Source organism: Toxotes jaculatrix, chromosome 1 (assembly GCF_017976425.1).
Source record: "Toxotes jaculatrix isolate fToxJac2 chromosome 1, fToxJac2.pri, whole genome shotgun sequence".
Taxonomy (NCBI): domain Eukaryota; kingdom Metazoa; phylum Chordata; class Actinopteri; family Toxotidae; genus Toxotes; species Toxotes jaculatrix.
In genome coordinates this window covers 14,350,924-14,378,672 of record NC_054394.1, presented here as the reverse complement: position 1 = coordinate 14,378,672, position 27,749 = coordinate 14,350,924, and the positions used below count along the sequence as shown (strand labels likewise).

General features: G+C 41.5%; 1 protein-coding gene across 2 annotated transcripts; it reads right to left on the bottom strand.

The window, feature by feature from the left end:
• Positions 1–375: 375 nt before the first annotated feature.
• Positions 376–20,820, bottom strand: fam120b (family with sequence similarity 120B). 2 transcript variants are annotated; one of them, XR_005894391.1, is made up of 16 exons: positions 20,753–20,820; positions 20,297–20,422; positions 19,437–19,627; positions 19,043–19,176; positions 18,696–18,818; positions 18,156–18,347; positions 17,581–17,851; positions 17,292–17,469; positions 16,666–16,767; positions 16,129–16,301; positions 14,039–14,131; positions 10,384–10,590; positions 10,019–10,172; positions 6,001–6,274; positions 4,862–5,891; positions 376–386 (listed from the first exon to the last, which is right to left on the bottom strand). XR_005894391.1 is itself a non-coding variant. In XM_041036302.1 (15 exons), the coding sequence occupies exons 2-15, from the start codon at positions 20,418–20,420 to the stop codon at positions 5,861–5,863; spliced, it is 2,247 nt and encodes a 748-aa protein (XP_040892236.1). In that variant the 5' UTR covers positions 20,421–20,422; positions 20,753–20,820; the 3' UTR covers positions 4,486–5,860. The 2 variants fall into 2 exon arrangements, 1 of the variants encoding a protein (XP_040892236.1); XM_041036302.1 differs by lacking the exon at positions 376–386 and having other exon boundaries at positions 4,486–5,891.
• Positions 20,821–27,749: the final 6,929 nt, after the last annotated feature.

Here is a 27,749-nt window from a genome sequence, read left to right as displayed (position 1 = left end):
AATGGAGACCAAAGGAGAACTGGGATAATGTAGGAGCAGGTCGTCGTGGAGGGTCAACCTCATTTCATCAACATGTGGGAATTCCTCCACTCTGCCAGTCAATTCCTAAACATAAACACATACAAACACACACACAAATTCACACACAAACGCACTCACACACACACAGAACCAGGGGTTGTTTGACGGGCTATTTGACAGAATGGGCTATCACCATGGTTACAGCAGCACTCCATCAGTCCATTCAAGGAACAGATGGCCGATGTGCAACAGGAGGCATATGTTTCAATGAACACACACACACATACACACACACACAAACACACACACACACACACATGTATTCACACAGGCACAGACACACAAACACACACCCACGACACTCTCTGTCTCATTCACACACACATGCATGGATGCGCCCCTGCTCAGAGGGAGGGTATTGAACAACCAGCAGCATATGTTCCACTAGTCAGAGAGCATTCATTCAAGGACAGACAGAGAGAGGAGAGGAGGAGGAGGGTGGGGTTGGGAGTGGGGGGCAAAGGGGAGAGGCTGTGGAGGGGAGCGGCGGAGATACGCGAAAGGCAAAAGAGCGAGGGAGGGATGGATGGAGGTGAAAAGAGATAAAGGAGGATGAGAAAAGGGAGGAGGGAGTAGACGGAGAACTCCTGCCCACCACTGGAAGCAAACACACTGGCTGCGAGTGCTGATGTTTACATGGTGCTGAAGAGCGAGGTCACACTTTGCTGTTGTGTAAAAACCTCACAGCTCAACATTTAGGCATGAATTCGAAATTAGAGCCAGTCCCAAAACTGTAATGACCGGGAAATCATTATTTTCAGTCAAACTAATCTGTTACTCATCAGTGGTTGCATCATTTCCATGAAAACTCCACTCAGTAAAATAAACAGGAACAGGTTTCAGCATCCAGTGGTGGAAAGTTACTAAGTACATTTACTGAAGTACGATTTTTGCGGTACTCTGGCAGCTGTAGTTAACAGTTGCTTTTTAGATTAAGATTTTACACTAGGAAATGTATTGTTAAAGATTAAACCAGCGGCTTCTGACCTTTTTGGCTTCTGACCCCATACAAAAAAAGATGGATCCAGCTGGGATCCATTGTCAGTCCCAACAAACAAGTGAATTCCCCTCTAAACATCTTAGTTTAATTTACATAACTAAAGGAAAAAGAGACAAAATTATCAGTCTTCAAAAAAAAAAAAAGCAAAGATAAGGGAAAATAATGTGTGTCAGAGCTTTATTTTTTCTTATTTCCTCTGTCATTAATCATCTCACGGCCTCTCCCATTTGTTGTGACTGTCTGGAGGGGCCTGACCCCTAGGTTGGGAAACAGTGGACTGAACTGTACATAAAGTAGTTTAAACTAGCTCCACCTTGAACAGCTACATCAGTAAAATGCTGCTGACACATTGACACACTAGTTTTAATGTTATTTTGTCATATATAACGATATATCAGTCACATGGGCCAGTGTTTTTTATACTTTAAATACATTTTGTTGACTATATTTCTGTACTTTAACTTTTCTTTGATTGTAAGTCTTACATTTAAGTAAAGGCTCAGTGTGAACAGAAAGAAAAACAAAACCAACAAATACTTTCAAGTATTGTGTCTTTACTGCTGCATTTTTAATTGTGTCTGATAAAGTGTCATCAGTTTTGAATATGAAAATTTAAGAGCAAAGTTTCTGAGAGTCAATCCTTCATGATCAGCTTCAGACTATAGTAATAAAAACTAAAACTCTGTCTCTTCTTAGCTGGTGTTGGTTCAGTTTTTCCTCCCTTTCCATTACTTCCTTTTTTAATCACCTCTCCTCTCTCTGTCCAATTCCACTAACTACATGCTATTAGGCAGGAGTCTGGAGAGAGCTAGGATTGGTTACTCTCTCTCTCACACACACACACACACACACACACACACACACACACACACACACACACACACACACACTAGTCTGGGAGTTGTTCCCTCTGTGTTTTGGCCTCAGCTAAAGAAAGCAGTTTATATTTATAGACTCTGCTGTAAATACAGAAGGGTTATATTTGGTCACTATGGCTCTGTGTATTTTTGGACGCCCGTGTCACTTTGGTGCGTGCCTCTGTAAAACTGACTAAAACAACTACAAAATAACAGAGCCATTTCTGTCGCCAAGATTCTTTTCTTTGTGTGTGTACACATACGCACACGCACACACACAACCGAGAAAATAAACAGGCCTTCTTCTTTGCTCGACTATCTGAACGCAACAACAGTTTAACTTAGTGAAAAATAGGCCTCATTGCATGAACACAGTTGTTCATTAAAAAAACACCACCGTGATGTGATATATTTTAAATAGTTTCCTTCTGTGCTCCTGAAGCTGACCCTGTAAGTAAGAAAATGAAAACACCAATTGCATAACAACCCTGTATCAGAGGATAATTGTTTACTGACTTGAACATGTTATCCAGCATATAATAATAACCATTACCCTCTGTAACAGCTGGTTTGTTGACAGTTTGCTCATGTGTCAACAAGTGGTGTTGCGGTTGAGCTGAATTGATGCCTCCTCTCACATTTTCTCCCAAAATGCTATAATTGGACTGGAACAAAAAAGCATCATCCACCTCATCCTTCTCAAATCACATATCAACTAACGGTCTGTAGTCCTGCCAGCGTCTCTCTGTGAGGCAAAGTGGTGCTTTGAGCTCACAAAGCTCACAATGCTGATGTTTAGCAGCTATAATGCTATGCATCTTAGTGTAGTGTCTTAGCATGCTAATTAGCACTAAACACAAAGTACAGCTGAGGTTGGTGGAAATGTCAGTTTTGCAAGCAAGTTCTGGACAAATTCCGTTTTTGACCTGATGATGGTGTTAGATGTCTTTTGTCAACACATAAGACATTGAAACCCATATGTAATGACTTTTTCATTGTAAATTTTAACTTTTAATGTGTTAAAATATATGAAGTATCATTAAACATTGGCAAATTTAACAAAACACCCATGACAAATACATTATTGCAGCTATATGCCTGTCCAGAGTTTAAGTGTAGAATCAGAGAAAGAAACTCTGCCTCAAAGTGCCTATTTACTTGGGATAAAGTTTATCGAAGTGGTTTTGTGGTCTCCATAGGATCGGTGTAGGTGCTGCCCACTGTGGCCACCGCAAAGGTTTATATCAAATCCCACTGGAGCAGTTGGGTTACACAAATGGGTGCCTGCGTTGATGACTTCGGCTGGAGGAAAGCCTCAGAAAGTTAAGACGCACACACAGAGTGTGAGACAAAGTAGAGTAGACAGCCTGCTGAAGGACGGCCACCGGAGAGGAAAGAGGCCATGAGCCAATCCCAGGGAGGAGGCCTGGGAAGGGGGTTTGACTGTCTGTTCTCCCTTTCTGCTGGAGGGACCACGCCCAGACCTCCAACACACACACATGCAGGAAGCTGATCTGTTGGGCAGCCAACAGGGTTTCCTGTGGTTGAGGCAAGACTCCCGACTCAAACCATTCTAAACTCTCCTGTCTTCCCCTTTCCTCTCTGCTAAATTCACCTCCTCTCCTTTCTCCACTCTCTTCTCTCATCCTGTTGTTTTCTCTATTCTTAGTCTTCCACCTCTCTATCAATCGCCCCTCTGGTGCTTCCTCCGTCTTCCACCGCTTTCCTCTTCTCAGTGTTGACTTCTCCCCTCTCCTTTACACTCCTTCATTTCCCTCTTCCATTTTCTTTTTTCCCCCTCTTCCTCCCATTTTAACCTTCCATCCCTCACTTCCTCTTCACCACAGAAAACACATCCCTCCTCCTGTTATTGTTATTATCTCGCAGGGGCGACTGGACCCAAGTTATGTACGTGTGCTGCGCGCCCCACCCTTGTCCCTCCTCCTTACATACTCGCCCACACCCACTCTACTCACCACAGTTACTAAACCAAACACACACACACACGCTCTGTTGTTTTTTCTGCTGCCACTGGACTGAGAGAAAAGACAGGGAGTGGACAGTTTAGTCGCATCCTACTAGGAAAGGTTTTACACATGACTCAGTCTTCGAGATAATCGACTTCTTGCCCCTTTAATCCATTAAAGCTCTGGCATGAAGATAAAATGTTTACTGTCCAATAAATCAAGGGCCCCTTTTTCACTTGCGATGTACTCCATAAATGAACTAGCACTGCTGCTCGGACAACATCATGTTTGAAAAGGCCCCAAGTCTTGTCCCCATAAAAGTAATTTCAGTCTAAAAAAGGCCTAAAAACATTTCCACCACTCTTTTCTCATGACTATAATGTAGTCGCGTTAAAACATAAAGAACACACAAGCTTATGATTCTCTTCGACACAGAAATGTTTGCATACACAAACAAATTTCTATATGGTGTTATTTTAAGTCAGCCTGAACTTTCAATTTCCAGTAGTCCTCTAAGATTATGTTATCACAATTATGATAAAACTATATAATGATGTTTTTAATTGTTTTTATATTTAAATTGAAAAGGGTAAATTTACATATATTTCAGTCTGTAAGTAACTATACATACATTTTGACCAAAAAATAAATTTAAAAAAATTCATATCCAAAAAAACTCAGATGTACACAGCATCTATATTTATACTTATCCACAGTTTCTTCCAGGTGTTTTAATGGTCCTGTTTCTGTGCATTGCAACTTTTTGTGTGAAATGTGCTATGTAAATGGAGTTTTTATTACTATTACTATTATTATCATTGTTATTCACACACACGCGCACACACTGCAGCAATTTGATCCCTACACACACTCAATACTATCAGCGTGAAAACATTTTTAAGCTTTTAGCACAGAATCATCTCAGTGCAGTGATAACCCTCTCATGTTTACTTGACTCAGGTCTTAATCACAGTTTTCAATAATAAACTTTTCAATACTTACATACTACTTTTCAATAATAAATAATGTACGGTCTAAGAGTGGTTGTTCAAATAAAGGAGGCTGGGGATTGTCACAGGCCTCACTCACTAGAATTTGTATTCATTTTACCTATGGCACCAAAACTGTACTCTTCTGGGTACAGGGTTAGTGTGATGTAGTGCTCAATATCAAGGAAAAAAGTATAAAAGTTTAAAATATAACCCCCTGCCTCCATTAGTATCCATTACAGACAGCAACATTCCTTTGTGTATGAAAAAAACAAAGCAGAAACTCTAGCTGCCTCACTTTCTTTTAGCCTTGTCACAAACGGCTCCTGGCTTCAGATAATGCAAGTGTATAAATCTTTAGTACTTTTCTTCAGAAATCTTAGATGTCCCATTTCAGTTGATATTCGATACCAGCATTACTGTTCCTGTAGTTAAAACCATTACTTTCAGAGGATTATGGCACTGGATACACACAGCTTTTAAGATCTTTGGCCTTTTATTGTCAAAGATAAGAGGTAAAAACAGGCTTGAGGAGTAAGCATTAATCCGCCTCTCAGTGCATGTTTGAAGTGGCTCATTTCTGTGTTTGTTTGCTGACTTCCCCCTTTGTACCGTTCATTTTCTGTCAAAGTAAGACAGGTACGTTTCTTTGAGTTAAAGGACAGGTTGGTGATTGACTATAAAAGTGCAACAACAAGGATTTTTAAAAACACGCAGAAGAGGACAACTTCAGTTTAGGCAAATGAAATAAAGTATTCCCAATCTCTTCATTCTGACTCCTCTTAATCCCCATTTTTTCTACCTACTGCATCCTTTAGACAAACATTCCTGACGGGTAATTCACTAATCAGTTTGTTCAGAGAAATCTGATTCCTTCTCTCCTTTCATCACGACTTTCCCATCCTCTTAACTCCTCAAGTCCTTCCCTCTAATCCTGTGCTCCTCTCTCCTCTATTCAGGGTCGAGTTATGTTCCTGGTCCAGGAGGCTGAGACCATCTGAGAGCAGAGGAGAGGAGGGAACGTGAGTTTACAGAATAGATAAGAACTGACACATTAGAGAAGAAGACGAAACTCCAGCGACATTTTAGTGCCATTCTGGTGTTACCTGGGAGCCAGCTGGTATCTCCCTCTGCTTCGATACGATCCGCCTCTGAACTGTTTTGGGGGATTGCTCGTGCTCCGAGGACCTCCACTGTGGCAGTCAGGATAAGAATGAGGATAGAAATGTTGGCCTCCTCTTTCCCACAGTCTCTCTCTGTTTTCATATTCACTTTGGTCGCTCCTTTCCTCCCCCCTCTCCCTCCATCCCCCTCCATGTCGAGGACCTCCTGTCACCTCTCCTCTCCCCCTCCAGCCCCTGCCACCACCTGAAGGCCAACCTGTAGATTGGAAACAAAGCTAAGGCTGAAGCAAATGCATGCTGTACTTTTGTAACCATTCAAACATTTCTCAATCAGCTTCAGACTCTGAACAATGTGGAGCTACATGGACACTCTTATACTCAGCCAAATTTGAAACAATTTCAGTTATTTCAGATGAGATGATTCTGTACTTTGTTCTGTGTTGTCTGTCATGGTCTCAAGACACAGTGGCAAACAGTGTTAACACCTTTTAGTTAATATAACAAACCTGCTGGCTGTTTATTGTTTATACATCAAGCAGTATCAACATTAGCCTTCATTTGGAGACACGTTTCTAGCTAGTTAATGTAAAGGTTCATCCCAATACCCACACTGCACAATCTGTTAGTAGTCAAGCACCTAACTGTTGCTGTGTAAGGAAAGTGTTGTTTCTTATCCACTGATTATACAGTGTTCAGTGGCCATCCATTAGATTTTACTTTGAGTGCTGAATTATGGGACTACATCAGCCTTTGCTATTCCTTTTTTTTTTAAGGGTCCAGAACTGGACTCTAATGGAACCAGTGAATGATGAGCCAAGTTTGGCTTTGTTTGTATTTCAGCTCCAACTTTTAAATTCAACAATCTTAGTAAAACTGGTGTGTCCACCCCACTCTGTGCAAAAAGTATCAGCAATTGTTCCCCTCTCACTCTGTCTCACACACACACACACGCACACACACATGCACAAACACGCATACACACAGCTTGCCTTTAAAGTCTGTCCACAATTATTTCAAGGCTACCCACAGAACAGCAAAAAAAACAACCAAATGCCATATCACAGAGGACATACACACTCATCAAGTCTGACAAACGCCGCCAGTGTCGAAAGCTGAATTATTCAGAGAAAGAAAAAAAGTCTCATGGAGCTGAATGCTTACAGATCTCCTTGTCAACTGTCATCTAACAGCTGAAATGGATTTTTTTTTGTGATATTTTTCCTTCCATGACAGTTTTTTAGATCATAGTAGTTGGCAACATTTGGTCTGTTATAGATTATAAAAGTTATTAACTTACTGGAAAAGCTGAACATTTCCCTGCTCCTCTTTAGCTACCATTATAATCTATCCTTGCCAGAAAAGTTTCTGACTTACTTTTCACTCAAGGAACTTAAAATGAGGGAGATTTTAAACCAATTACAAAGTGCTCGAAATATAACATCAAGTCCAACTTTAGCCCCTGCCAAAAGGGAGTTGTAGGTTGCTAGGCCAAATCAGGCCGCGATCCTACCATCAATCCACTGCCTGAGTGTGAAAGTGCAGAAAAAAGCACATGAAAGCATGCCGCACATAAGTGAACAATGTGTCAGGCAGGCCACAAGCACCAAAACTTTTTTAAGGTCTACTTCAGTGGTTATGTCTTTTGGAAAAGTTTCTCTGATTTAGATTTAGAGTAAAACCAAAAGAGGAAGACAAATAAGATTGGAAAGAGATTAGAGAAAATATATTATTTCTACACCAGAAGAGAGTTAAATGTGTGCTATTGAAAATTAACATTATCAGAGGTCACCCTGGAGGAAAGATGACAAGTACATCGCTATTCTCAACCAGAGTAAAATGTTCTCCGAAGCAAATGTGAGCCAATCAGAAAATAAGGTTGTTTTCATTTAGTTTTTGTCATTTTTTTGGACAGAAATAAACTGAGGAGACGTGGGAGAGCGGCTATACTGGATTCACTGCTGGAGTGTAATTGCGAGGGCAGGCGGGCAGAGGAGATATTTGCTGAGGAGACTAAACATCAGGCCTGATTCCAAACAAAAACCAAACCGGGCCCTCAACGATACCACATAGCGCCACCACTACTCTCACGCACACACATACTCTCTCTCTGTCTCTCTCTCTCTCTCTCACACACACACACACTCTCCCTCTCTTCGTATCCCCACAGTTCTGTAGTAATGATTGGTGTCTGCGTCTGGCAGAAATGAAACACTGAGGTATAAAGAGTGTATAGCCTTCCATCTATAAAACCAGAAACATCCTCATGAGACCCACAAGGGTTGACTTGGGCAGAAAGCAGACAGTTCGGCGCAAATCGGAGACTCTGCGCCAACATGGCACGCAGAGAAACGGTCGCAAAAGGTTTATAAGTCGCAGGGTTGAATAGAAACGACGGGTTCAAATTTCACAGGCTACTGCTGAGTTGTCTTCTGAGACTGACTACTGAGCAGGAAGGAGTGCATAAACTACAGATGAGTCTTGTACTGACAGGGAGCTTAACTTGACCTTAGGTCTTCACTCTACAGTGCAGAGAATCACACAGACAGGCTGCATTGACACTTACGCGGAACAAACTTGTACATGTGCATGTACATGGTGGAACGACGTCTGCAGAACCAGAGAGAGAATTACAGTGATAAATGAGAAAAAGAAACAGAGAGAGGGTGAAGAAAGACGAGAGAAAACTAAAAGGATGAAGAGTGAAGCAGAGGGGAACAACTGAGGGGAAGGGGAGCACAAAGAGGGGAGAGACAGAAGAAAGAAGTCTGTAATCAGTTAGTCTTGTTGTGTGTCTTAAAATAGAGCTCTCCCAGCCTATAAACAGAAACCTACTATTACTAGTGCACTGACAAAGCAAGTCTCGGACGCACGCGCGCACGTGGGCATTTGTGTGTGCACACGCACACCGTGGTATGCATTAAGGCCGCAGCACACATGGAGCTCGTTACAGCACGGCCCTCTGGGTAATGTGGTTCTGCGAGGGGCACCAGAAAACTACAACCACAAATCAACTGTGAGATTAAAATGCTGCGTCTCCGTTTGGCTCCAGGAGGATTTTCATCAGTTTTCCATATTAGCCGCTAAGATCACTAGAGGTCTCTTTACGTCTGTGTGATTTACACAGTGATTAGAAACAAGGACGAGCTCCAACACATAAAAAGTGAACTACTGGAGCCTTAAAAACAATACAGACATCATATCACTTTTATCATGTGTCTTTTGGCATATTTGTGTGTTTGAGTGTTTCCAGTATGGATAAAAACAGGAAACAGGGGAAGAGAAGGAGGGATATGACGTGCGACAAAGGTCCCACGTCAGATTTGAACAGACGACTTTGTGGTCATATGGTTTGCATCTAAACCACTAGGCCACCACCAGGGCGCCGGAGAAACACAATAACATTTCTTAACTCAGGTCAAAACTTTTCTCTCTCTCTGACCTTTATTTAACCAGGATGGTCTCAAGATCAAAAAGTCTTTCTCCAAAGAGTCCTGACAGCATAATTATGCCAGCTGAAAACAACACAGAGCCGACATTCACAGAATGAAAGTTGAGCAAGAGGGAAGAAGGAGAAAACAGGAAGGGGATTTCATCATTTTTAAAACTCACAACATCTCAACAAATCTGAGGCTATTAATTAAAACAACTGAACTTGCTCATTTCAGTACTTAGAATATAATTGATTTGTGTTTAAAGTCATAAAAGATTCATTTGAACGTTTGAAGAATTTCCAAAGACACATTTGCCAAATATTATATCATGCATTTGTCACTGTTCTTATGTTTTTGATTACGTCTGTCATTTTTTATTTTTTTTAGTTATGTACAGCAACATCTTTATAAACTAAACTTTGTTCACATGCTCTGACATGAACACTGTAGAAAGATAATAATCCTGAGAAAATCAGTAGTAAAAAAAAAAAAAAAAAAAGCAGGTGTCTGAAGCAGTTGGAAGGTGGTCTATGTCTAACAAGTATCAGTGAGTCAGTCAGATGTCTCACCTGTGTGCCTGTCTCTGTATCTGGGTCCCGGTGTGGTTTTATGACTTTGCTCTGGTGTGCTGGACCTGGGTCTGGACTGCAGGACTCTGCCTCTCTTCCTGCAGTTTTCTGCAAGTTTCTCTCTCAGGTGGAGAAACAGGGACAGATGAAACGGCTAGAGAGAAGGGTAGACGATAATACACTTCAGGTTACATATGCACATTACACACACTGGATCTACAAAGACATGTCTCAAAGTGGGGCTGGTTATATATGATAAAAGATAAAACCAACAAGCATAAAAATGTATGAGAACACAACATCTCTCCTCAAAACCTTGCCACACACAAACACATTCCCCTTTTTGTCTTCCTGTCTCCACTCACGTTGCTGTCCAGCAGCACAGTTTTCTCTGTCCCACTATGTGCCAGCAGGTACTTTGAGTGGAACAGCCGTCCGTCAAAGCTGTGCCAAGGCATCAGGGCGGCGCTGGGCAGCGGGCAGCCGCTGGCACAGTTTGCGCCCAGCAGGTGACTCAGCCCTCGGACATAGAGAGATCCCAGCTGCACCGCACGACTGGAGAGGAAAGGCAGCTGAGAGCAAAGAAAGACAAAACTGTTTTTATTTGCTTGGCAGCACATCGTTTTCACGAGGCAGGATACTATGGTGGATCTTCTGTCATCAAACTTGTATTTTAAATTTGCAAATGAAACAGCAATGACTCTGCAGCAACAGTGACTCTTCAGAGCCACCAGCAGCTCGCAACTGACTTCACCACACGTGACAATAAATTCCTTCGGCTCAAAGTTTAACAAACCAGATGACAGATCTTTAACCCCAAACAACAACAGACCACACAGCCAGTGGATCCACTGTCCACGGAGAGAAATCTTGTTTCATTTACTAATGTGAATTGTAATTTTGTAATTAATTATCACAAAATAAGAATCTTCACTTGACAGAGAAAGCCTAACTCATTATCCATAAGTCCACTTCCTGTCTTTTTAGTGGCTGAGGAATCAATAACAACTTCAACCTACACACCACAATTATCCTCCTGTTCAGCTGGATCATTCAAACACTCCTGCTGTAAAGAGATATCTGCTTTTTCAATATGCTTAGTGTCACCACCCAGAGGAAAGTCCTTAAAATTTCCCTCACAGTTGCTAAGATAATTGTTGTTTCCCAACCCCAATTTGAACAAACCTTATCTGTTCAATCGTGACACACAAATTACACAATTATATACGACTCAGACCACCCACTTCAGTGTTACTATCCTCTGCTTCCCTGTGCTCACTGGCAGACGGCAGTGTGGTATCTGTGGTGTCTATCTGTCCATTTGTCAATCTACAGTGGCCAAGAGTGACACACAACTGGGATGACCGTGTGTGACAGTGGCATGTCTTTGCTTACGTTGCAACAAATTTCACATTGATTTGAACGTAAAAGAATACATACAATGAAAGAAAAAACATAAACAAAAGTAATTTAACACACAATAAACTCACAATTTTATAAATGTCTCTAAAGATAACTTCTCAGTTTAATAAAGTTTAATAAAGTTAAAAAAAAATTTTTTCAATGGAAAGAACAGCTGATGAAAACCATAAAAGGAGAGAGGAAAAGAAAGAACAGACTGGAGGAGGATGATGAAGAAGAAAAGAGAAGGACAGCACTGATAACAGCAGGCAGATGTTCTGTGTGTGTGTGTGTTTTTTCTGTTCTCACCTGTCCTCTGGCAGATAGAACTGATAACAGGGATTACGTGTATACACACACACACACACACACACACACACACACAAAGTCCTGCCTGCCACCTGCTTCCAGTCAAATACAGCTTCACCTTCTGAAAACAATGAACCACTGGACAGAGACACAAAAGCCTGAAGGCGCACACAAACACACCGACACAAAGAGAGAGAGAAGAGACAGAGAGCAACGTGAAGAGAGGCAGAAAAAGAGAAAGTGCTTGAGAGTAAAAAGCAGAAGAACATGAGAACACACAAAGTGACAGGGACAAAGACAGGAGTGTGTGTGTGTGTGTGTGTCGAGCAGGGCGGAGTGTGCAAATGTGTGTGTAAATAGCTCCATGTGGTGAACGTCAGCCAGGGCAGACAGGCGACCGTCGCCAGCACGTTCTCTCTGTCACACACACATACACACAAGGACACAACACACACACACCACAATCACAGTCCCATGGGGAGGAATGTTGCAACGAAACCAGCGCATCCCAAAACCTACCCACAACCCCTTTCCCCTAAACACACACACACACACAAATGGTGTGACTCATTTTCTCTCAGCTGAACACACACACACACACATACAGTCTCCTCTCTAATAAATGAACATTTAAATAAAAAAATCATTATGTTAAGTCTTTAGGTTTTATGTGGTGTGTTGTAATGAAATACAGAAGGAGATTTCCAGTTTGTATTGTCATGTGTGGAAGGGAGCACGTGTGAGCTTGTGTGTGTGAACCTGTAGCTTTCTGTAAACTATGCACACACACATATGTGAAAATGTAAATGCGTATCTGCACAATCAAAAACTGACTATTTGTAGCCAACATGAGAGTGTGTATACATACACGCTGTGTGTGTGTCCATGCGTGTGTGTGCGTGTGTAGTTAATCCATACACTAGTCACTCAGTTAACCCGCCTCCAACAGCTCTGAACCTCTCCCAGACAGCATATTCAAATCAACGCCCAGCCCTAATTATTGTGTAGAAAACAGACGAGCAGCAAAAATACAAATTACTAGACATAAGTATGGTAATTAAGCAGTAAAAATAAATGGGGCTACAACAAGGCAGCAAACAGCACGGCCGTTTTCCCAGAGAATGGAAAAGCACAGCTGACTCTCTGATTCCTGATCTGTGAGAGTTCACATCAACCAGGCTCACTGAGGACTCTGTGAGAAGACAGTAGTATTATTGGTGACTTCTTGATTTCAAAGACAGCACTGTCGAGATCGGAACTTCAGCTAAGGATTATTTTCATGATCGATCAATCTAATAATTACTGACCATGTTCTGCCAGATTCTTGCAGGCACAACACCAGTAATCAATGAAAATGATCATACTGAAGCATATCCTATAAAATATAAGTCATATTTGGCCCTAGAGCTGCAACCATTTGGCAACCACAGTTGATGGTTTTTCAGCAAATGAATTACTTTTCCTTGACTTCACATCTTAGTAAACTAACTAACTTCTGAGGTCGCGGACTCTTGTTTGGACAAAGAAAGACATCACCCTGGACTAGACGAAATTATATTACTTACTTATTTATTTGACTGTTTTCTTATGTTTTATAGAACAAACAATTATTCTTGAAAATTATCATTTTTGCAGGGCTGTTTGGCTGATCTTCTATGAGTTCTTAGTGTTTGATCTTCATATTTATGCCATTTAAGTGATTTTCTCATATTACACCACTACTATAATTAAACACTTTGGATGCCTTTCCATTGGCTTTCCCGTCAGGTTGCATCTGTGTTCACTAATTTAGGTTCACTATTTAGCTTTTATACTTCAAAACTACGTAAATGAATAAAAGATCTTGTCTTTATTTTGAACATTTAAGAAGGCGGAGGTGAAAAGTTGTTTTTAAAGATGTTTTTTAAAAATTACCACTTACAAAACAGCCACACTGCTGTTTACCATTGCTGTTTTGGGTTTTGAATGTTTGTTTATTTGTTTTTCTGGAGACTCTCAATCAGCACCTTATTTGTATTGTGTCCTCGTGTTTTTTTCTTCACTTTCTATTACTGGAAATATTTTCTGACCTGTGTTTGCCACAAGAGGACTTTGTTTACTGTAAACTGCAGTGAACATTGTCTTCTTGCAGAAGGAAACACAAAAATGTTTGGCAGTATTGAGATGTAAAATCTGGGTGAAAATCAGAAAACTGAGCTGACTGATATTTACAATGTTTTTTTTTTTCTTGATGAAAATTACAAAAAAATAAAAATTCACCTAGACCTTGTACAGTATCTGTGTGTTTGTGTACTTCTGCTTGTAACTGACCTTGATCTGCTGAAGCTCCTGAGGGGATTTTATGCTCAGACAGACACTGTGACTCAGGTAAGCATCCACGTCCTCTTGAGATAAAGTCTGCACCTGGTAACATACACATATACACACATAAACACACAAGGACGCACACACACACACCCACAGCAGAAAATATATGGTTAGCCAATTCAATCACATCCCAGTTTGTCTTCTGCATGGGCCAGTTTGTTTTGTCTGCTCTCCATGCAACAATTCAACAGAGAAAGAAACAATGCTGAATACAGAAACTCGGCTGCCCAGTTGTGTGTTCAAAACAAACAAACCCTGAAGCTATTTAAACACAAGAGCGACGAGGGAATGTGAATGCAGCAGTAATCAGACAACAACAGCTACTGTTGTCTGTCTCATCTTTGATTGTCTACTCGTCTAACGGTCCATCTAACAAGCTGCTCTTCTGACTGTTTGTTGGTCCCTCATCCATTTAAATGGCTAGATCCAAGTATCCAGTCGTCTGTCTGACTAAAGTCTGTGCCTGCCTGTTGATCTTTGTGCCTTTAGGTGTTCAACTCTGTCTGAATGCAGTGCTACCGGTAAAATTATGTTGTAAACCCAAATTCACTAGCCAATTTGTTAAAACTTTACTAATTGTACGTTTGTCTCTGGCTTCTCCTTTACGCTTTGGAGTTCAAATTAAACTCAAACTAAACGGTTCCTTCATAGCAAACTCCTAAATCAGCTTATAGGGTCTGATGATACAATGGAAGAAAACATTTTAGTGTTTTTTATAAGCAAGTTTTGAAACATTAATTTCTGTGAAAACAAAAGAAGAGCAAATTACAACCTGTCTGATTTGTTACAGAATTGATAAATGAAAAAACAATAATTTTTGTTTATCTTCTGCAAAATGACGCATGCACCTTCATCCAGGTGATCTGATCCTATGATCTCTGTTGTGTTTAATCTCCGTAAGATGACGTCAGTGCAAAATGTACAAACAAAAAACACAAATCTCTGCTTCTTTCACATACGATCGTCAATTCAAATTCGAAAACAAGGCATTAGAACAGGATTCCAAACAGCCCATATGTTTATAGTTTAAAATTTACAACCAAAATAAGAACAGATGAGACCTGAGGTGATTTAAATATATTATATAAATATTCAAAGTCCTTGGGTGGTTATCAGTCCTTTTGTTGACATAAGAGCTTAGGTTACAAAGACCTGTATCTGTGGCTAAACTGGGCACTCGGTGGGTGATAATGGCTGCCATCAAGCCATGACAAAACAACACAAAACAGACCGTCAACAAGCCATGTTTGACTTCACATCGCAAGTTGACAAAAGAGCAAAATAATTGTTGTATACATTATAGATGTAAATCCCAAATCAAAAGCTGACTTGTGTGTTTAATTGACACCAAATACATCTGGTCTTTCATTTTCTGTTTACATAAATCAGCAGTGGTAGCTTTATTATCCATATACTGGCATTATCTTGGCTGAAATGCCTGAAATACAAACTGAATTCTATTGTACTCAGCTGTTTCATTTAACAGATTAACTTCTTCACTGAAGGCTAAACCAAACATGCAGCCCCACCAATGAAAACCAAAACAAATATATCAATCACAGTGCAGACGTCATCACAGGACCCATCAGTTGCCCACTGCTACTGTTTTTGTGTTGTTGTTTTTTTGCAACCAGAACACCCAACATGATTCAGGGTTGGACAAGTAGGAAAAATACAAGTATAAAATCAGAGAAAATGACTTTTTAATTAAAATTAAATAATAAATGAAAGTAATAAATGACATTTTTCCATTGGCGACTGTTCTATACATGTAAATACTGGCTGATACATCTACATGTGTCATGAGATCATTTCCAAAAATGAAAACATCAGACAGCATGTAAAAATCTGTCATTCAAGGTTTTGGTTTTTAGGGGATTATACGGAGTTACAGAAAGTGTTTAATTAATTTGACTGTTCTTCAAAGAAACACCCGCTTTGAACATAGTTTGCTTCTTTCTTTTTCATTCTCCTGGCTGTGTTCTCATTGCCCACTGAAAACTACCAAATTTAGAAGAAAAAGTTGATACTACCTGCAGCACAATATAAGTGACCAGGCAGAGAGCAGCCAGGAGCGAGACTTCAATAGTGCCATACAACTCAGAGAACTCCAGGCAGTCAAAAACTGTAAGGAAGGATGTCAGACGAAGGGCAGAAACATCGGGACCAGTGCCAAACCACAACAAATCCACACTGGGATGATCACCTACAAATGAAGAGGACAATTTAGAGAGAAAGCACTGTGAGTGTGTTTGGCTTTATATGCAAAAAGACTGCATGAATTAAGACTGATATCTTTAATGTATTAAGTGCGTTAAGCTTGATGTCAGTATATAAGCCAACAAGAACAGGTAATTTGATGACGGAGGAAAACATAATCACTAGTAAACACTGCAAAGTATTTTATAACCAAAACTCATTTTGTGGCTTGTTATCTGGAGAATTTTAAACTACAAAATGATCCATCACCCTCCCCCCTGACAAAGAAAATAAAAAAACTAAGACTTTGTCCTAACATGAGCCCCAAGAATTCATAAAGAATGATGAGGAGAAAGGAGCAGGTACAATACATGGGAAGCTGACTGGGACAGGGTGGACCATGTCAGGTTCCTTCAGAGGGTTTCCAGGGTAAACAAACCATTCCCTAATTGCTGGAGAGTCCACAGTGCTGCCTGAAAACACAGAAAAAAGTCAATCTAAGTCCCGGATTTACTTCATGCTGCTGTCTGGAGAAGAGAAAAGCCTGTTCCCCACTGGACAAAAAAAAAACACTAACATCTGGCTTTTGTCTTAAGAGCAAAAGGGTACAATCTGCATTCATTCCTGGGTCAAATGACTGTGCTGTAGTCACGGGTATTTATCCGTAAAATACGGTAAAAAAAACTTGTCTTTATTCTTAAAGTCCAGTATACTCATGGTATCAAAGAGGAAAAGCACAAATTCCACTAATAAGCATGTATTTTTAGTGAGGTGTGTGCACTGTATATCCATACAGTATCCATACTGCATAGCTGATGTACCATGACCTCTCCTCTGCAAGTTTGTTTGGTCTGCCTTTACATGTGTAATTGTCCTTGCTGATATGTGACTGCATGCATACACAGTTTTCTGACTGTGTGCATGGCGTTGCCAGAGTGCATCTGTACCTGCATATGTCTGTCTTTGTGTAATCAATCTTGAAAGTTTACCATCCTACCGTCATGCCCGAGCAGCAGTCCGTAGATGTGCTGTCTGCAGGGTTTGTAGACGAGGGCCTGAGGCAGCAGTTCAGCGTCCTCTTCATCCTCCAAAGTGTTGCTACATTCAATGATTCCCTCACACACAATATTGTAAACCATAAAACCCTCAGCTGCCACATGCTTCTCTCTGCATGCCTGAAGAAAACCACATGGCAGATATTCAGATATTTAGATAATCTGGCATTTGGTACTCTCAGATAGATTCTACAAGATACATAATGTACATGTATGTGAAACACAACATACCTTTAATATTTCTGGACTAACATATTTCTCGAAAGCAGAGGCGGAGGGAGGTGGAGAGATGTCACCTTGCTGAAGAGCTTTCTGTCCAGGAAGTAAGTAGGAGCAGATCCCTCTCTTCAGTAGCTCTCTGTGAGGAGCTGATAGATTCAGAGACTCAAGTATATGCCCAGTGTCTTCCTCCTGTCTGCACCACAAAGAACTCACAAACTGGGATACAGCTAGGACCATCTGACCCTGAGGAGTCCCAGAGTGTGAAGCAGGACTGTTTTTCCTGGGAAACAAAAAAAAGAAAAAGTTGTCATGTGTCATTGTCTCATTTGAAGTTTAAGTAAGCTGGCTTCAATGTCAAACACCTAAACAAGATGATGTTTTTTTTTCTTTGATAAAAGTCACCAAAAAGTCAACCAAATTTTGGTTCAGAAGCTCCACATTGATCTGGTCCAAAACTATGAAAATTAAATATAGTGACAATGATCTCAGAGTGCGTTTTTTGAAATGTTTGGGTGAATGGCTGAACTCATAACTAAACACTGTCAGCGACAAAGAGCAAAACACGAAAGTAAAACCCCAGACACCTGTATGTTGCCATGGCATTGTTCCTGATGTGTTGCATCTTCTCCTCTGACACCACATCGTTACCTAGGAGACAGGCCAGCAGTGGTAGCTGGATAACAGTCAATCCAGTGGCTTGGCAGAACCTCTGCCGGTCATACAGGACAGTGGTGAGGCTGTTTATTCGCAACTTTGCTACAGACAAGTAGGGGGCACTTGAAAAAACAAAACCACATGTTCAGATCAGACAGTTTATCCACATTTTCCATCTCTAGTCAATGACATTAAGTGCTGTACTCTACAAACTCAATAACAAACAGCATTTTAGCCGTGACTCATATGTAGCACAAGGCATTTTAACAATTTAAAAGTATTTTTAAAATCCAACCAATCCACACCACTTTAAAGAATCTAACTGGTCCCGTTCAATTGAGATTTAGCTTGTTAAGTGTAGCAGATTTACTGTGCCACAGATCCTGGTTTTTAATAACTACATAGGGAGACTCTGATGTCGCTAACAGCTGGTAATTACTGAGTATAACAACACCATCATTTTAACAAACCTGTCATATATGATGAAGTCTGAGTCCTGTCCCAGAATGCCCATACTGCCGTGCTGACGAGCATAGCTGGCAATCTCATAGTCAGCCTCCTGCATTGTGCAAAACACCTCCTGACCCAATAGCCTGTAAACAATAATAAAATCGATATCAAGAAAATAATGTCAAAAAACAAGAGAGACGCTATTCTGCCATTGACAGCAGGAACAAGAACCATCATCAGATCAAACTTCAGCTGATGAAGTAAAATCTTTTAAAGACATTAATAACTTTTTTATTAACACAGTATTTATTTTATTTATCATCCACAAGAGAGCTACAGAGTCATTATCGTTTTTATAAATACTAACCTGAGAGCAAAGGGTGTGAATGTTGCCAGACCAGAAGGCAGACAAAAGAACTCTCTACCAGGCTGCTCTCCATGTGCCTTGATGTGACGAAATATTTTAGATATTTCCCCATTCACCCTGCGTCTCCTCTTCACCTGTAGACGGGGGAGGGGGGGGGGGGGGGGGGGGGGGGCATAAACTTACAAGTTCAGCTGAGTGAACTCCACGCTCTGCAACTTCGGATGTCATGAGAGATGTTTAATACATGATGCTTATGTGTTCTGAATAATCTGTCTATGAATCCCCTAACTAAAAACAGGAGTGGATTGAGAGTCTGTGAACAGGAGCAATTTCAATATACTTTCTAAAAGAAAATATTCAAGGAATCTCAGGTTTACAGTGCCTCTTTCCTCACCCACTCTTGTCTCTTCTTCTCTTCCACCACCCCATCAAAGAAGAAGACCAGTCTGATGCCTGCAGACGTAAATGCCTCCACCCAGCTCTTCAGCATGTCCATGTACTCCCTCCACTGCCCGCCACACACCCAGTCCTTGCATGAGTACCAGTGGCGCAGGCAAGCCATACCATCCACAACCAAAGTGGGACCTACATGAAGAGTGAAATAAGAATATCGCAGAGAGTGGGTCTGCATGTCAACACTCATCTCTAATAACAGAGAAGAAATGTGCAGATTGCATTATCTAAATATCTGAAAGTGTCATGTTTAAACAGGTACACCAATTGAACAGTTATTACTATCTATTGCCAATACATTTTTGATTCACAAGATTCATAGGACCCTTTGAAATAATGTACATGGATGTATGGTTGCTACCACTTATTATTATCATTATGATATGACCTGAAACTGGCACTGAGGGCAGATACAGTTTGGCAGAGTAGAAAGGGTTTTTTTTGGAAACAGCAAATCCATTCATTTTTCTGCTCTGTCTGTATAAGCGGTGAAGCAATATTCTTACAACCTTGAACTGTTCTATAACAGTATTTTGAATGATCATCAATAAAGTTTTGTAAATCTTTAGCAGAGCCAGCGTTGTTTTCCTTGTACTTTGGGAGTCCTGGCAGCTTCATGCTTTATTAAACTCACAAAATGGGAAGTCAGACTTGTAGCTGAGTTTGTGCAGAAACTGAAGGACACCGTGCAAGTGTGGTAAAAGGTGTTAAAGACAAAACTGCATGCATTGAAATTTGGCAAAAATGAACCAAAGTGAACCCAGAGCCCAGAGGATACTTCTACAACCACAGTCACTCCACCTGTGCTGTTAGCTTTGTTTGTGCTTCTGGCAACGTGTTGTGTGGCCATCTCTCTCAGGTTCACTGTCACACACACTCCTGGACAGCAGTGGTCCACAAAGTACTGAAGCCCTTTCACACCCATTCCTACAGAGAAGAAACAAAAGGACAAACAATTTGCTGGAGTGCCACTTCAAATTCACATAACGTCTTACATTGTAAGCATATAACGGGTGAGCCTGTTTCGACTCTACACCGCCTCAGGATAAACACAGTGCGACATCCCTCCAGGTTTTTCAGTTCAGAGCTCTGAGAGAATGGACCTGTATGCTAACAGTTAGCTTAGCTTCCAGCCTATAAACTCATCGATTCCGCGGAAGCCGCGTTAACTGTCCTTACAAACCAACTCGTCTTATACTACGTTATGTCTGGAAATACCTTTACCCCCTACTATCGCTCTGAATAGCAACAACTTACTTTAAAATTTTGATATATATGGGCAGCATTTAACGTGTTGTCTTGACTTGGTATGAATGCAAATTACTTCCTATTAGCTACGCGTGGCGTCATCACGTTGCAAAATAAAGCGCACGTGCGACTGGAGTCAGGTATTTGTGAGTATTAGTGTTGGTATTCAAAAGTATTCAAAACCTTTGCTACCACTTTGTTTAAATTAAACTATCAATACAATTGTGTGAAAATACTCTAATATAAGAGAACGTCCTAATTTCAGAAGTACACAAAGTCAAAGTGCAGTACTATCAGCAAAATGTACTTAAAGTATCAAAAGTAAAAGTACTTGGCCTCTGTGCCTGGTAATGAAAGATCATATATTACATTATTAGACAATTAATATTAAAGTATCCATCCATTTGTTGTCTTTTTTATGAAAAATTGTATAATTGGACATCTTTGTGATCAAACGTCTTTTTGGGTGAACTGCTAACAACTTGCAGACATCTGAAACATGACAAGGCACCCCAGAGTTTAATGATGTATTTCATGACCTTATCATGAAATACATGATACACTACCTATTTTTTTTTTTTAATGTTCAATTACTTGAAAAGTAGCTTGTAATTACAGATATCAGATAAACATGGAGCAATAAAAAGTACAATAATTACTTCTTTCCTTCTGAAATGAGAGTAGAAGTTTAAGTAGCATGAAATGAAAGAACTAAAGTAAAGCCTTAAAACTGTACTTAAGTACAGTGCTTGTACTAAAATGTATCTTTGAGACACAAACTGGATGCCTAATTTAGACCATAATAGTGCTGATACTGCTGTAATTTAAAAAATAAACATCCTAATGTGGCATGAATGAGAATGGACAATTGAGGTTTATGTGGGCTCAGTCCTCCCATAATAACTCTCCAGGCTAGGATCAGAGATGGGCTAATTGCTCTCCAAGCTCTCCTGGAGAATGGGGGCTCTTCTCTTGAGTCACAAGCTATTAGGTCTACCTTCTTAACACAAAGCACCCCCGTCCCTTCAGTTCTATTGTCTGAGTAGAGCAGGAATAAAGAAAAGGGACATATGCTGGCTGTCAGTCCAGCTGTCAGCATCTGTCGTCCCACAGCCAGATGCTCTGTGTACTGGGAGGACAATCCACCCCTCCCGGTCAACTGATCTTTAAGAAGGGAGGAGCTGTGTTGTAAATCTGCCCCCCGCCCCCCTGCCCATGACTGCACTGAAAAGTTATGACCACTGGACCCATGAAGACCCCATAGACTCAGAACTCTTAGGCCCCTTTCATTACAGTACTTATGGCTGGGATGACTTTAGCTCTACATTAAGTCATCTTATCCTGAGGATGTTTTTGAGAAATGAGACCTGTGCAGATGTTGAGTCAACAGCTGTCCTACCCATTCTTCTCTTCACACACTTGTCTTAAAGCTACAGATTTGTGTTCAGACCTGATGAGCTGGGGAGCAGGAGGTAATTTTCTCAGATTTAGCTCTACACGCTCTAGCTATACACATGTACACAGAAAACAAAACACTAGCTAGCATGTGACCAAAAATGGCATTTGGCAAACTTGACGTGATGTGGAATGAGCTCAAAGTTTCTGGATCCTGATAGCAGACACAAAGTCTCAATCTACATGTCACACATGAAAAACAGACAGGCAATGCACACAAACCTGGACATGCATACCTTTGCATGTACAGTGTACAGTATATTCAAACCCCCACATATACCCTCTAAATGTGAACACAATAACCAGCCCTGAGACAGGACTTACATAATCCTGCATCCCATTTGCATCAGTCAGTGTTTGGGTCCGTTGCCTATTCACACTGGATCTTTTCAGCTTCCTCCTCCTCCTATACTGACTCGTCTTTCTCCTCTTCAGCCTCCTCCTCTTGGAGTCCCCCCCCTCTCTCTCTTGTTGCCTCCCTCTCCTCCCCACTCCTGACCAAAGCTTGACTCAGGAGAAACAGAGGCAGATGTTCCAGGAGCACACGACTGCCCTCAGCCCCCCACCCCCCAACACCTCCCATTTGTACTGGATCAGCAGTTAACCCCCGGAAAGAATTGGCCATACAAGCACGCACACACCCATACAAAGAGTACCGCTGCACAAATCTGTACTGGCTCAACAGTTGTCCAACTGAATGAACAACACACACACATATACACACCAAGTGCTGCCTATATCCCCTCAGTGTCCCTGAGGGTAGCCACCCTGGGGTCAGGCCTGGTGTCAGCGTCCAGAGCCCAGGGTCTCTCTGGGCAGCTGGTCTGGCTAATCCTGCTGCTGGAGGCCACTGGTTCTCAAACTAAAGGCCAAAGACCCCCAGGGGGCCATAGGGCAAGGAGATCAGGGAGCAGGGAGTGTGCGATTTGTTCAAAATGCAGGGGTTTCTGTTTGTTTCCTTGCTTAGTTGCTTGTTTTGGGTCCAAATCAAACACTGAATGTCACAGTGGAGCAAAACATAAGTATCAGTGTCATGTGTGAATTTAAAAGCTGGGTCATCATCATCCCAAATCTGATTAATAATCAAAAGTAGATTTAGTATTGTAAGCTCAAGCGCTGTTCTAACCCACAGAATGTAATCGACATCTTAACCAAAAACACCAAATATTTCATGGTAAATTAAAAGGAATTCTGAAATAATGCACAAAAATTTAAAATTTTCCTTGAGATGTAACTGTGCAGCCATTAAATTAAAAATCTGAATGTGAATGTTTCAAGTAATAGAAGGGCTACAACTAACAAAAATGGCATAAATGCCTGTTATAATTTCTTAAAAAAGAAGGTGATGTCTTCAGATACTTTTTTAGTCCAACCAACAATCCAAAATGCAAAATGTTTCAGGTTTACACTGAAGCCATTTAAGGTGAAATGTAAGAGGACCACTGATACCCCATCTTATTACAGACTACATACGTATTTTATATCACTAAATGGACTGACCACTTTTCATAAGAAGTTATAGGACAGCCCCAGGAATGCAGTGTAGTACATATCATATAAGTACTACAGGTGTAATTTAAGTTTGTGTCACACATTGAGGCTAACAGGTGTTGTAAGTTGCTACATTCCTGACTGGGATGGGAGGCAGGCAGCCTCAGGTCTTTGTGGCTCAGATGGGGAGGGGATACGAGAGTCTCGTGTTTCTGACATCACAGTGTTGTTGTTGCTGGGGTCTTATCCATCAAACCACCGGCCCCAGCCACACGACTCTCCTGTTATCATTATAATCAGCACAGGAAAGATCCCCTCTCTATCTATCTATCTATCTATCTATCTATCTATCTATCTATCTATCTATCTATCTATCTATCTATCTATCTATCTGTCAGGTCAGTGATAGTGTGATGGAACAAATGTGTATGTGAATCCAATGAATGAAAAGTCTAATTAATATAACAACAGGGATTTAAAACATTTGTCTAATTGAATATTAGTCTCTGTTCAGCTGTCCTTAAACCCTTTTAGCCATTGTACTAATTAAATATCTCAGTCAGCACTGGTTTTAATTAAAGCCAGTATTCTTGCTGTGCATGTGGGAACCCAGCACAGAAGGAGTTACATTTGTTCTGGCTCAAATTGAATGATCCAGAGTCCCTGTGAACTTTCTCTAACTGACCAGACCAAAGGCTGCCATGCTATGTGCAACAGTGTGTGTGTGTGTGTTCATGTGTGTGTGTTTGGTGTGATGGTGATGATGTGGAGGTTCCCACGACAGCCATCCATCCATTTCTTGGCACACGCGCATACACACACACACACACACACACACACACAAGCCATATGGCCACCTCATAACCATTGCATGCCTCCACTGTGATTTGGCCCAGGGACCCTCTAGTAGCTTCACCTTCAGAGGCATTTGGCCTGTGAATCTGAGGATGCAGAGAGAAATGAGGGAGTAAGAGATGGAGGGATGACAGAAAGGTGGGAGGAAGAGACTGACAGAGTTAGAAAGAAGAAGAGGGGGATATAAGAGGAGAAATGAAGAAACTTATTAGAGAGATAGAGGTGAGGGAAGCCATTTGGTAGTTGGTTGGTGTTGTGGTGTTTGGTGAGCAGATGGCCGGGGCTCGAGGAGGGGCGTGTCTTGTCCTCGCGACCCTTCACAAATCACACGGCTCTCCCCCGAGGGGCTCGCGACTCGCTGTTCAATAAGAATCAATGGGAATTACTTCGCGAGAGAAAGGGATGAATGGGCGGCGGGGCGCGAGACCTCTTCCTTTGTTGTCCCACTGCGTGTCACAGAGCTCCTGGTCACACACACACTCACGGACTCACACACACGCGCACACGCAGTTACACGTACACACATAGACAATAGGAAAGCACTTCAGTTAAACAATCGACCTCCAGTTAAACAATTTTTTAACCTCTCTCTCTTACACACACACACACACACACACGTGCATACACACAAACACACACACACACACACACACACACACACACACAAAGAGGGATCAGAGGGGAGGAGTTCCTGCAGTTTCCTTAAGACACAATTAGAAAATCTCCTGGCATAAATTATGTTTTAGGGGAAAATGTCGTCTTGATGGTGGTGAACGAGAGACTGGGTGGATGTGTGTGTGCGTGCGCTTGGGGGGGGGGGGGGGGGGGTCACTTTCCATCTCCCCATGCCTTTCAGTCACGGTTTGCTGGCGTAATCGGAAAATGTGTGCCACGTCATGGTGATGAATGACTGATAGTGTATTGGCCTAATATAGGGAGGGAGAGAAAGAGTACCGGGAACCTCTGAAAGTCGGGATGAGTGTAAATAAAAGGCTTCAAGAGAGGGATTTTACGCCACGCCACATAGGAGCATTGTAGGCTATTGAGACGGGGGCTGAAATCAACTGGTTAAATGAAATGAGCAGCTCGGAGCAGCGTCCCATAGCTAAACACACATACGGGTATCTGGAAAGACGGTGGCAGGCAAGGATAATAGTGTTAAAGCTTAAGGTTAAAGGCCCTTCAATCAGCCTCAAGGGGTGTAAAGAGCATATCACGGACACGCAGCCACATTAGACATAGGCTTCTCATTTATCCATACACTGACCCAGAGGGAATAATAGCCATCAAACTTATGCACCACCAGCTCTAACACACTGCAATACATCAGCACTGTGTGTGCTGTCATGATGGACTGAAAGTTGACTATATATAGACAAAGATGGACTTAGTAGAGGGGTGTGAATGAAGGTCTTATGTCTTGGGGGACAGCAGCTGATCAAAATAGATGTGTAAAGGGAGCAGCTTCTAGAGCTGTTCATTGAGAAACCCCAACCCCCCAAACACCCAGTGCTCATATATTTGTGCTCATATGTGTAAACATACCTGCTCCATTAATAAAGAAATCATTCAGAAGAAAGGAGGTCCTATCCGGATCTTTGTTGTTCTGGTGTGTTGTGCAGGTTGAGCTGATTGACAAGTGTGACAGCAAAACCCAATCAGCTGGCAGTTCTGTCCAATGAGCAACTCCCTCCCCAGCCTTTCATTTCCCTTTTGTGAACAGATTAGATAGATAGATAGATAGATAGATAGATAGATAGATAGATCAGTTAACCTTTTTCAGCCTGTATCTATCTTAAATCATTAGAGTTTAATTTGCAATGAATTCCCATAGTCCTTGCCTTATAAATCAAAACCACATAAAGCATCAATGCTTTCATAGCAGAATCACAAAACAGCAGAGAATTGTGGATGCTTTGCCCTTTAGGTTTAAAGAAAAGTGGACAATATTCATGATGTACCAACATCCTCAGCTGCTTCACAGCCAGAGATAAGCTCATAATAACATCATCATCATGCCAACAAGTGCGAATTCTTCCCCGCATTTTTCTGCGGATACACACAGATATGTAAATTAGACAGTGGGTCCATATGAGGAGTCAGTGTTATGTTCTTATACTACACACATTATACTTTCAAGGACTTGTGTCTAAGGCCGCTGTAGTTGTAGTATATAATGTTTTATCTCTTTTGATTGTACGCAGGAAATGTGATATTTAGTTATCAAACATTTTGTAAGATTATTGTTTATGCAACCGCTCATGGTCTCTCTCTCTCTCTCTCTCTCCCTCTCTTTCTCTCTGGTGATGTATTATTGTGGGAGAGCAGGTGCTGCCGGCCCAATTACCATACAGCTGAAAGCACAAAGAAAAAAAAACTTTACTCCCTCCATGCCTCCCCTCCTCGTCCTCCTCCTCCTCCTCCCCCTCCTCCCCCTCCTCACAAAGTCCCTTAATGACAGCCACGCGAGTGACACACCACCAAGTCTTGTTTTTTTTTTTTTTTTTTACTGCCTCCACCAAACAGCAAGTAAGGGAAATACAGGCATGCGGTGAAAACGGTTTAGGTGTGCTGGGCTGTAGCCAGCGTGTGCGTGGTTTGGTGCTCTTCTTTGCGCACGTGGTTTGGGTTTTCTTTCAAAGAATATTTAAGCTTCAAGCACATAAAGCTGGACTCCATCTTCTTAAAATAGTTCAAAATATAATTTATATTAGTGAAAATTTGGAAAGTAGCTACTGCCAAGAACATATGTACAGTTTCATATATGGGGCAAAAGGTAATGGACTGTAAACCGAGTTCTTTGCACGAAAGTGATGTGTAAGGTAAGATACAACAGCAAATGAATGCGCACGTGGAGAGGTATGATGAAGCCAAGAAATAAAGATAAGGTAATGAGAACAGATCGACTTGTTTGAGGGGGGGGGGGGTGTGAACATGTGAAAACCACGGCAGGGGTAACACCATAGGAATGCGGCGGAGCAGATGGTCGTTGTAACGCAGTTGGGACGGCTGGCCGGCCGGCTGGCCATGCAGGGAACAGGCCAAGCGCAGGCTTTACCATAACCCCAGATATGAGAAGCCACCCTCGGACTGGCTGCCGCCTGTATAAATCACTTGATGCTGCGATGGATGTGGAGGATTTCGTGCAGAGGTTAAAGAATTTGTCGGAATGTAAATGGGCCCTGTGTGTTGTTCCGAGGAGGAG

Excerpts from the sequence above, each read along its gene's own strand:
- fam120b (XM_041036302.1), bottom strand. The coding sequence starts at position 20,420 with ATGGGTGTGAAAGGGCTTCAGTACTTTGTGGACCACTGCTGTCCAGGA. Across the intron at positions 18,819-19,042 it reads TTCACACCCTTTGCTCTCAG|GCTATTGGGTCAGGAGGTGT; the intron begins GTTAGTATTTAT and ends TATTGTTTACAG. Across the intron at positions 18,348-18,695 it reads GACTTCATCATATATGACAG|TGCCCCCTACTTGTCTGTAG; the intron begins GTTTGTTAAAAT and ends TGTTTTTTCAAG.